The sequence below is a fragment of the Cynoglossus semilaevis genome, chromosome 8 (genome assembly GCF_000523025.1).
Source record: "Cynoglossus semilaevis isolate Cse_v1.0 chromosome 8, Cse_v1.0, whole genome shotgun sequence".
Taxonomy (NCBI): Eukaryota; Metazoa; Chordata; class Actinopteri; order Pleuronectiformes; family Cynoglossidae; genus Cynoglossus; species Cynoglossus semilaevis.
This window is the reverse complement of record NC_024314.1, coordinates 5,316,032-5,327,347: the sequence shown is the minus strand read 5'-3', so window position 1 is coordinate 5,327,347 and position 11,316 is coordinate 5,316,032. Positions and strand designations below refer to the sequence as shown.

Here is an 11,316-nt window from a genome sequence, read left to right as displayed (position 1 = left end):
ACCATCGTGAAAAATTCCAAAAAAAATGAAAATGCTTAAAAATGGCCAAAAATGCAAGTTTATGCCCTAAAATGTTCACCCAGATGAATAATTTGTCTTAATTTTTCAAAAAATATCATTATGAGATGTCATACGTTTACCACAGAAGAAGTCATAATTATCCATCCTCCACTTCTTCAAAATATTCTTGTCTTTTTCTGGATGGCCAACTTTTTACCCAAGTTTTTTGGTCTTCAACACCTTTATTTCTTTATATTGTTAAAGAACATTTGATGGTGTTAAAAATATAAATTTTAATATAAAAAAAATTTCATGGGCATACATTTTGTTAAATTGTCTGTTTTATTGTGAAAATACTTTTGGTACACAAAGCAGCCTATAGGATGGCAGTAGGTACAAGAAGCCAGTGCATGTACAGTATATACAGGTAAGACATTAGCATTAGAGGAAAAGGCAGAAACTATTAGGTAATGCTCAGTAACATCCATGTCTGGCCTATCTTTACTGGAGTCCCTCTGAGAGAAGAAAATGTGCTTGTCCCTCACAGTTGTTGCAACCGAAGACTGCGAGTTGCTCACAAATAAATAATATAGACATCTATTTTCAAGGAAAAAAAGAAGACATCTGTGTCTTAAGTGAATCATTCATTTTTGCTTCCAGAGGGCAGCAGTTTTACCCAAAGCAGACAGATCAGAGACCAGACCTGAAACATTTGTCAGCAACAAAATATCACAAGAATTCTTAGCGACCACATCATTTTTGTGTTGCGGCCTGGAGATTAAAGATTAGAAAACACACATTTTGTACTAAAAAAAAGTGGAAAACAATTCTGCCCACCATGTTCTCACTGGTTTGGATGGCCACAAAATTACAAACAGACTCCAAAAAGGATTTTCTTTTTTCTGTTCTGTCTGCCATGTTGCAAAACACAAGTTAATGACACGCCATTAGTTAGCGAGCGTCACGATCGCGTAGCTCCACCTTAAACACCCCAGGTGCAAATACTTTTACTACAATACATTTAATATTAACTTCCACACACAGTGTGTGCTAGCAGTGTGGGATCTGTGTCTAGTGTTGCCGGCGACTTGTCTGTTAAATTATGGGACGGAAAGACAAATGGAGTTTTCAATTGTTTAAATGCTGTTTTAATGACATCTAAACAATATATTTTCGACAGGTGTGTGTAAGACCTGACGCTCCCTGAAGCCACATTAATCATGGACCACCAAGAAGAACATGTACATGTAAGTACTGACAGGAAGTCAGGCTGGGAGATAGTTCACCTAAAATAAGCTACATTCAAACGGCCTTAATGTGCCCACCTGTTTGTCTCACTCACATGTGGTGTGTCTGAAGAGGTTGTTGTGGTAAGTTACCAGCAGAGACCCAGTTTGACCCAGCACCAAGTCATGGGATGGGGCTGCAGCACAGCAGGCAGCAGTAGTTTGGGTTACATTCATTGGGTTCCTGCTGTTGAAACACCACGACACAAAACAGGAACAGAACTGCAATCCTGGTAAGATTTCTTCTTTTTTTTTTATATGACAAATAAAAGGCACTTAAAGTCTAAAAATGCTACCACGCTACAGAAGTAAGTCACCTGTTCTACAGAGGTGTGAGAGCTGCTCAGCACAGGTCCTGTTGGTCAGTCCAGGATCCTACACCGAGTACGAGAACTGAGCACATCCCTTCGCCAAAAACAGTTAAATAAATAAAAAAACAAAAAAGGCCTGGTTCTGGTCAGGAGATACTCTGCTGTCAGTCAGAGTTCACACTTCATGGTCCAGAGGTTCCTGCGTCCAGCTCTGTGCCAGTCTAGGTTCTGTCATATCTGTTTCCAGAGGAGGATGAGGCTGTGGGGGGGAACAGAACTTTACTGGCCAATTCATTATGTACAGCTGTTCACTACAGCAAGTATCTAATCAACTAATCAGTGAGGGACTTAAATGCTCAAGATGATCTGATAGATTTAGACTGAACATCAGAACATGGATGTTGGTGCCTGTGGGCCAAACTAAGAATTTCAATAATTAATCAGAAATCCATAAATGGCAGTCATAATTCCATAGCAGTGACTACAAAAAAATAGCTCAGCTCACTATCACATACAGTCCTAGTGATTGATTTAAATATGACATTAGCTCAGTCACTGAAAAACACACTGCTGTTAGAGACCAAACATGAAGATCATACGTACTTAAATGTTTAAGCTTGATAAAGTGGCCCAGCGGTTTCTTCGATGGGTTCTGTAAAACAAGGAAGTCATTTTAGATGAAGATTCATGTGTACATGTGTTTGTTGTTTCCCTAATTTGAATGTTTTTTTGTTGTTGTTTTTCTTTTTCTTTTTTTTTGCAGAGAATACAGCACTGTCCCTTCATCGGCTTTCTATCGGGGAGAAGAATGAATTTTGACAGTGGTTGCATCATCTCTCAGAGGTAATCGGTTTTATGAGTAACTCCTTCATCTTCAGTTCTGTTCTTCTTTCTAGATATTTGTGTATATTCTCAGCAATCCAGGTCACCATAATAAGCAGATCAAAAGCAGTTTTAAAGTAGGAAACTGGACTCACTTCAAGTAAGTTGAAGACATTTAACCTCTTATCAAAGAGGCTTCATCAGTTCTACTGTACCTTACAGGTATTTATCCACCCCAAAAGGGGTGTGGTGTCAAGTAAAGTGGTCATGTGAGTCATTGGCCCTATGGTGGATCATCGTTGGTGTTACCTGAATGGAGGTGTGAGTTACGTCTGTACTTCCTGGGGAGACAACTAAGGACAGTGTTGTAGGAGGGTGATAGTTGGTGTCTGAGGCGCCCTCCTCTGTTCAAAGATGGTCTTTCCAGTTGGACATGGATAGCTTCCTTCACTCCTCTCTCAAATCATCTGTCCTCTCTAGCTAGAATGTGCACCTTTTGGTCATCAAAGGAGTGTCCCTTCTCCTTCAGGTGGAGGTGGACTGCTGAGTCCTGGCCTGATGTTGTGGCCCTCCTGTGTTGAGCCATACGATTGTCTAATGGCTGCTTTCATTCCCCAATGTAAGGAAGGACCATCTTTGAACAGAGAACACCAACTATCACCCTCCTACAACGCTGTCCTTAGTTCTCTCCCCAGGAAGTACAGACGTAACTCACACCTCCATTCAGGTAACACCAACGACCCCCACCCCGAGGACAAGGAGAGGGAACGATCCACCATAGGGCCAACGACTCACATGACCACTTAACAGTCATATTGTTCAGGCCCATGAGCACTTTACTCGACACCACACCCCCCTTTGGGGTGGATAGATAAATACCTGGAAGGTACAGTAGAACTGATGAAGCCTCTTGGATTAGAGGTGGAATGTCTTCAACTGCTTTTGAGATTATTCGTCTTTCTACATTTGCACATGTTGTTGCTCAGACTAACCCCAATACAAAAGAAACAAGCTCCTATAAAAACAAATGTTCCCGTCTACGCCCAGCCCAAACCACTGCTCCCCAACGCTAACTTGTCGAGTCCACATCTGGTATCCATAATGTGGGCCACATTTTTCTTCTAGTAAAAAGGAGGTAAAATGTCACATGTTAAAATTTTGGGCTGTTAAATCTCACCACGTAGAGGTCGTTGGTGAGAGTTGCGTCGATGCACCATGACCCCGATGATCAATGCTGCACCAATGAGGACGACAGCTAGCACTGAGAAGCTGGTGATGGCTGCTAGTTTCCACACGTCTGGAGTGTCATCTGGAGGTGTACCTAAGATTAAAAAAAATTAAAAAAAAGTAGTGCATTAGTAAAATGTAATTAAAGTTATCTAAATGTATTTACCTTGTGTCTTAAGTAGTGTGTTAGTTTGAAGGTATTATCTTTTAAATGAATCTGATGGTAAAAATTTGACTCTGATTTTTAAGCTGACAGACATTGTATGACTTCCTGACAGGGAGACCGCAGGCAGTTTGGGTCGGCAGCCCCTCCAGGACCACCATGCTGAACATTGGCCCTCCAAGGATGTGTGCCGAGCCCCCTCCTCTTTACTTTGCTGACCCACGACTGCACTTGGACATTAAGCTTCAACTTCTTCAAGTTTACAGACCACACGACTGTGGTAGGGTGAACAGCCAGGGTGAGGGGACAATCTACAGGAGTGAGCTGAGTCACATGGTACAAGGACAACCATTTCTGCCTGAACATGGAGAAGACCAATGGTAGTGGACTTCAGGAGAGCCCACTCCCCCTGCCTCCCCTTCACCTGACACACACCCAGGAACTGCACATTTGACTTCATCTGCTCAATTTCATTTGTTTTTACATCATTTGTGTTTATTTTGTTGTTTTTTTATACTAAAGTGCTGTCAGCGTTATTATTGTCTTCTTCCTCCCATTTATTTTTACTGCATATTTGCAGTGGGTCTGAAAAGACTGAAATGTCATTTGTACTGTGTCTCTGCCATGTATGACATATTTGACAATAAAGTTGATTTGACTTGAAATCTAATTGGCTGTAAATGGTGATTCTTGATTTCCCAAAATAAATCACTGGAGCTAACCCCCAGAAAGGTGTTGGTTAGCTCCACTGTCCATCCCTGTCTCAGTTGTCTTAGACTGGCCTGAATTTGAACTCATTGCCTGCACCACAGTCAGGACTTGTATTGCTATGGAACTTTTAAACCACCCCCTGCCATTCAAAGTAGGATGGTGTGGGGGGTGAGAGAGTGTACGCACACCCTGCAGCTTGTTACCCACTGTCTAATACATTTTTTATTGTAAATTTAAAAATATTTACCGTAAAATACTGCGATACAGCGTGAGATTAGAATAAAAAAAAGGGGAGGGAGCGAAAGGAGAACCGTGATATAGAGAGGGACCACTGTACTTTGAACTACAATCTGAGGTTTTTTTAAATGACAAAAAAATAATAACATTAGCAGTATTTGGATTGGTCTACTAAAGAGCTACTGCAGTTTTGTTGTGTACTAAGTCCTTACTGCAGCGAGTGTGAGCCACAGAAGGTCAGATAAATGAGTTATTTCGTTGTTGACCTTTTCAAGTCTATTAAAAGGATTAGGTTAATTCTTTGGTCTGAATTGACCGTGGTAGTTGCCCGATCATAGGATGTAAAGAACAGTTTTCATCACTCACATGTGTTGCACGATGGAGTCTTTGGGTACTGCTTGCATATTGAACAGGGAACACACCTGTCCGAATCTGAGTTCCAAAACTCTGAACTGCCACACTGACCTGCAGACAAACATCAGAGAGAAATGATGAAGACACTTGGGGTAAAAGAAAAACAACAGCAACAACAGCTTAGAAAATGTTCAAATGTACTGGAGACACAGACAGGATTAGTGTCTGATGATGAAGTTCTAGGAAAGTAGAAATGGAATGATGTGTTGATGTGCAGTGGAAGCTCAGCTGGAATCAGTTATTGCAGCTGTGACCTGCAGCAGGACACAGGAGGAACTCTTGTGGCTTTCTTCTTCTTATAAAAATGAAACCGGGAAATTCCTTTTGGTCAGACTGCTGATGCAACCCAAACTGCATGAGAGCGAGAGAGACACAGTGAATTACTCAGTAAGTTTTCTGGTAGTTTTCGTGGGCAGCCTGTGTGTGAAGAGCAGGATGTGTGTTCGCAGAGTGTTTCCTGTGAATTGTTGTGCCTCAGCGAACGTGTGCCTCTTCCAGAGAATACTTCAACAAGTCTGTGAGAACCAGGTTTGCGGACGCGGGTCTGTGTCTGATTCGCTGAACACAATGTAAAGCTGTGGCCTGTATTTCTTCAGCAGCCCTGGTGACAAGGCCTGACGCTGATAAGATAAAGTGTAAAAAGAGAGGGGAATTGGGAGGGCAGTCAGGAGAGGAGGGGGCTGTTGTTGCTGTTTCACTGCTGTGGTTAGACATCCTGGGTTTGGTTAAGATAATAAGAATGCACTAATACCCCAAGGTCATAGGAGAGAGAGTGTTGTGACATCGCGCTGAAAAACAACGTTACAGCCCAGCTCAACAACAGGAGTGAACCAGCACCAGACAGAAACATGTCAGAGAAAATACAACAGTGAGACACAGCCACTCGCTGCACACATGGACAACATATGGCCTCAGGGCCAGATCAGGCCCACGGACAATTTTTATCCGGTCTACGTCATCCTCAAAGGGAACAAGAAAACGACCCTCTCTCTAAAAAGAAAAAAAAAATGGAATAAAGGCAGCATTATTATTCTACTACATCTGCTGTCTGATGTCAATGTATGTGGAGTCTTCAACATTTACAAGTTAGACCAAAAGGAACATGGGGATAATGTTAGGCTAACTTTATCTTGTTTGAAACCTTGACCAAGTTTGGGTTTTCTTTTAGCTAATGTAGCCAAAGCATTGACCTAATGTTTCTTATTTCTGTGCCAGACAATAGTTTATTAACTAGACTTGTTTTGCTGCAACACTTTCAGTGATGTGACATAAAATACACTACAAGTCTTTTTATTATTAGCTTCACGCATACAAATTTCAAGGAATACTAGAGCAGTTTTTAGTATCAAAAGTTGCTTCTCATTTTTCACTGTGTGGGTCTTCACTTATTTTATGTGTGGACCCCTGGGGGCAAAAATGCCCCCCGCCCTTTGCTCTTCACTTATCTGATGGACAAAATTGGAACAGCCTTCCTTCCTCCTCAGTCACACTTGTATGGACTGTACGGCGTCTTTTGTCTACACCATGTGCTCATGCTGAGCCTAAATCCAGCAATCTGTCTAGATGATAATAGTTATTATATAGTTCTATTACTGACAGCTTGGTCTCCCCAGTTCAAAAGTCCCATATATGCCCTTGACAGTAGCACAATCATTAAAAGTTGAGATATTAACTTTCTTTCTATCAGTAATATCAGTATTCGTCATTATTTTAATTGTTTAATTCAGATTTCTTCTATCGAAAAGGTATCTATTTAATTCATGTTCATCTAGGGTAGTTTTGATGGAATGTTGTCTGCACGATGTCGCCCTCTGCCGAGCAGCACCCACAGCACTAATCTTCAAGTGTTTAACAATCGTTACAGATATAAACGCAGCGTTTAGGCGGCGCAGTGGCAAATTTAGCCGCTTTAGATGCACGGTCATTAAACAGTAGCAAAACTCAAAGGTTGATACGTACACTATTTGTGAATCGGTGTTATCATTGTTCGTCATTATTTTAATTCGTTTTTCTTCTATCTATTTTATTCATGTTCCACATGGGCAGTAAAGCGTAGGGACATTTTATGAGAAATCCCTTCAGGAAATGCGGTCGGTTGTTCGGTTCAGCTCCGCCAACAGCAAGTTCCGGCCAATGGAGTTGTCTGAACGTCACAGCCCCACATCGTACTCGTTTTGAGCTGTAACTTGTAATGAGTGCAGTTGTTCCTTTTAGCCAATAGAGGGCGAATCTTTTGTCTGCCCTCTATTGGCTGAAAAGACCAACTGCACTCACTAATAAGTTCCCGCCCAAAACGTTAATGACGTGCAGACAAACCTATTGGCCGGACCTTGTTGTTAGCGGAGATAAACCGAACCACCGACCGCATTACCTGAAAAGATTTCATCATAAAATGTATCCCTACGCTTAACTTCCGTCTGGAACGTGAGTAAAATTGATCTTTCGATAGAAGAAAAACGAATTAAAATAATGACAAACAATTCCAGTACTGATTCAGAAAACGCGTAAACGCTGCGTTTATATTTGTCGATTGTCAAACAGTTGTAGAATGCAGTCGATTGGGTTATGTGTGACCAGCAGACGGCGACATTTTGCATAAAATATTTTTTCAGTAATGCACAAGAGACATTAAACATGCGATTCTTCACTCAGAAGACGATCAAGATCAAGGAACAGTACATTTTGTCACTAACGAATTATTAATAAATTAATAATAAATTAAAATAAAATTATAATTACAATTAGTAAAATGTGACCCTTTTGATGAGTCCATGGACCTCAGTTATGCCAAAAACTGTTCATATGAATGTAAAAGTCACCGACTTGTCGATAAGTTGATTTCATGTCTATAACTGAAAAAAACTTGGCTAAAAACAGGAGGGTTAAAAATGTGAGCCTGTAATGTGAAAAATGTGGGCATACACTATAGACTGCAGGGAGGGGACCAATGAAAGAAGCTATTCAGATGAATTATGGGAAATGTGCAATCCATGCTCTCAACTCATACAGATTAAAAGTCAGAAAAACACTCCTGTGTCTTTCTTTTTTCTCCTCCCTCTGCTCTTTCTTTCCTTCACTCACTTTGAGGAAACTGAAGAAGAATGTGGGGAACAGAGACAGACTCCACTTTCCCATGAGCACAAGCTCCAGAACTTTCAACAAAAATGTACAGGAGTCTGTGATGCATTACGACATTCCTAGTTTCACATTACCCAGAATACATTATACATGACTGCCAGTCAGCACAGGTCATTGTTAACCAGCTGCAGCCAGAAAGGCACCTGCTTAAAAAGTCATGTTCACGACATTTTGACCTCCACAACGCTGCTAATGCTGCAGCCACATGCTCAGCTCCTCCTCTGAGACTCTGTGTCCTCCACGGCCAAACCCGCCTGCAGCGCCGCACTGACGCATTTTATAGCTTGTGGTCACAGGAAAAAAAATGTGTCAGAGTTCCTGCGAGCCAAGGCCATCTGGACTCACACTCCACAGTTCAAGAAGCCGCTGAGATGAACTGAACCGTGACTCCCTGTTGACCTCGCTCCAAAAAGCCACATCTGAGCAGAGGAGCCTTTTTGTAGTTGTTGCACAAAACAAACCTGAAACTGCTGATTAAACTCAGGAGAACATTTCATGTTGAGCCACAGCTCAGTGCTCGTATGTGTTCCCCTGGGACTCATTTGTTAAATTGAGGAAGCTGCAGAAGTCAGGTCACTCCACATGGGCAGAAACACGGTGGGAGTGAAAAATAAAAACTGGAGAACAGGATGAAGAAAACTGTTCAAAGAGAAAAGACTGGAACAACATGTGAAGGAGCTGCAAGTTTTCTGACCGACACTGGTTGCTTCTCAAATATGTAAGTGTCACCTGTAGAAGGAGAACTTGTTGAAGAATGAAGAAGAAGAAGTTTAGACAAGTACTGAGGACGAATAATGTTATCGGTGGAGCTGAAGGCCAGAGAAGAAAAGGAAGACCTCAGAGAAGATCTGTGGATGTTACTGCTGTGACCACCACAGCCGGAAGAAGAACTTCGACTTGTCCCTGCCATCACTGGTGGTGCACACGATCCAGACACTGATACCAGTTACCCACATCCTCCTGCATTGTGGGAATAGAGAAGTTCTACCACTGCGTCGTTTTCATGTACACTGTCATTTTTAGTTGTGAAATAAAAGTATTTTCTAACAAAGAAAATAGATCTTACTTCGTAAAAAGCTTCACCGAGCCTCCCAGTGCACTTGGGAAAAATTGACCTTTGTCTGATGAAAGGTTAAAGGCTTAATCATAAGCAACATTCCCAAACACGGTTGTTTTACCAAGGCTAACAAGGTATTTTTTAACCATTTAACTTTAAACTTTGAATAAAAAAAAACTCCTTTAAGTTAAAATGTATGTTGACCATTTGTCACACTAAGAACTGAATGGAAGAACACATCAGTGGAACAACAAGAGGAGGCGTGGATGTTTCTGGAGACTGTTTTTTGTTGCTGTAACACTTGGAAAGAATCATGAACAGATTGGAATGGCAGCACAGCATTCACAGGAAGATGAAGAAAAATCAGATGAGGAGAAGAATTTGGTAAAATGACAAGAACATGACGTGACATGTTGAAAGAAGAGGTCATCAACAAAAAGCTTTGGGTTAAGTCTTATTTACGCTCTGCAAACTCATTTCTTCAGTTTCTTTGGTCTCATTAATGAACTGGAATGAAAAGTCTTCATTCCATCATTCCACAGAGAGGACCTGGCATTTTTACAGGGATGTGTAAACTCTTTAGATGCACTGTAAATATGTGACGGCTGTGCAAAATAAAAATAAAAAGTTATGTTTTCTGGCCATGAACATTTATGAGACCTTGGCGTGTCTCGGCACCTAGCATGACAAAGGGTGTTGTTTTATTTGGGGGAGAATGAAGGGGCTTGCAGCATTTTGTCATAATGTGGAAGTGGGTGGGTGGACCACGCAACAGCTGATGTCCAGATGTAGAGGTGGTTTTCACACAGGCAGGATCTGAATGTGGATCAAACCCGCTTCGGGTAGGAGTTTGTTGCAATAAAAGTGCATCTGGTGATTCATTTTGAATGTGTGATCTTCATCCATGTCATTGTTCAATTTTAATGTTCAAATCTGAGCTCTGCTGGGACTAGGTCCAAACTGCAGGGGGGCTGAGAGAAGCAAGTCAAAAGCTGCCCTGCTTTTTTTTCTTGCGTTTCCGTAAGAAAATAAATAATAATCATTGTGCAAAGTGGACACAGGAGGCCGAGGCTTTCCATGCGCTCGGTGCGTCTCACCCAGGGGCACCCAGCAGGGATGGATGCGGTGAAATAAGGCGAAAGGAATGCGGAACCGGTGAGAAATGCAGCTGGTTAAGGAAGCGGCTGCGTACAGCCAACGATCCACTATCTGCCTCCATTATAGGCAAACAGATCAGCGCGCTCTCATCCATGTTCCCACCATCACAGACTTGGACCAAAGTGTGCCAAAATGGGCCACAGAGATGTTTTTTCCACTGACATCACGGCAAAATAAGATACAACAAAGTTCCAGAATTTTACAAATTGTCCCTGACTGTGTTTTTAAGTGGGAAACAAAATGTTAATTTTACTTACTTTTCTGTGCGCTAACGGCTTGGAGATGGGTGAGAGCCGCGATGAAGAGTCCGCAGAGCGCGCAGAGAGCGTCAGGAGAAGCCATGGTGTTGGTGGGAGAACCGCTGCCTCTGCTGTGGAGTACTCACGATTCCCGAAAGTTCATCTGATTAACAATTCCTGCTCAGCTTTTCAGCATGGAAAAGAGAGCATCAGAGAGGGAGAGAGGGAGAGAGGGAGAGAGAGAGAGTGAGTCACCCGCAGGAGTCTGCGCCTTGTTTTAATAGCGCACACACCCACGCTAACAGTTCAACTCCTATGAGTCATTTCCTATGTACTGTAACAGCCTCGGATTCTCTGTGCGCACTCACAGGAAACTCCGCTGGCGCGCACACACACACATACTGGAGTCCGAGTGAAAGTTTCACGTCAACCACCACAGGTTTTGACACTGTCACCCCCACAAAATTATTCCATATTTTACAGCCACGCCCTTTTTAAATTCATTTTTTAACTTTTAAAGCCTAAAAACTGAGCCTAGTCTGGTCTTAATAGT

The 11,316-nt window shown here is 42.0% G+C and overlaps 1 protein-coding gene across 1 annotated transcript; it reads right to left on the bottom strand.

Moving 5' to 3' along the window:
* Positions 1 to 323: 323 nt before the first annotated feature.
* Positions 324 to 11,316, bottom strand: si:rp71-1c10.7 (tumor necrosis factor receptor superfamily member 12A). The gene is made up of 5 exons (XM_017034093.2): positions 10,782 to 11,316; positions 5,124 to 5,222; positions 3,597 to 3,740; positions 2,201 to 2,249; positions 324 to 1,856 (listed from the first exon to the last, which is right to left on the bottom strand). The coding sequence occupies exons 1-4, from the start codon at positions 10,864 to 10,866 to the stop codon at positions 2,209 to 2,211; spliced, it is 369 nt and encodes a 122-aa protein (XP_016889582.1). The 5' UTR covers positions 10,867 to 11,316; the 3' UTR covers positions 324 to 1,856; positions 2,201 to 2,208.

Coding starts and splice junctions, on each gene's coding strand:
- si:rp71-1c10.7 (XM_017034093.2), bottom strand. CDS start 10,866: ATGGCTTCTCCTGACGCTCTCTGCGCGCTCTGCGGACTCTTCATCGCG. Junction 5,223..10,781: donor AGCCGTTAGCGCACAGAAAA/GTAAGTAAAATT, acceptor GTTTGTCTGCAG/GTCAGTGTGGCAGTTCAGAG. Junction 3,741..5,123: donor GACTCCATCGTGCAACACAT/GTGAGTGATGAA, acceptor TTTTAATCTTAG/GTACACCTCCAGATGACACT.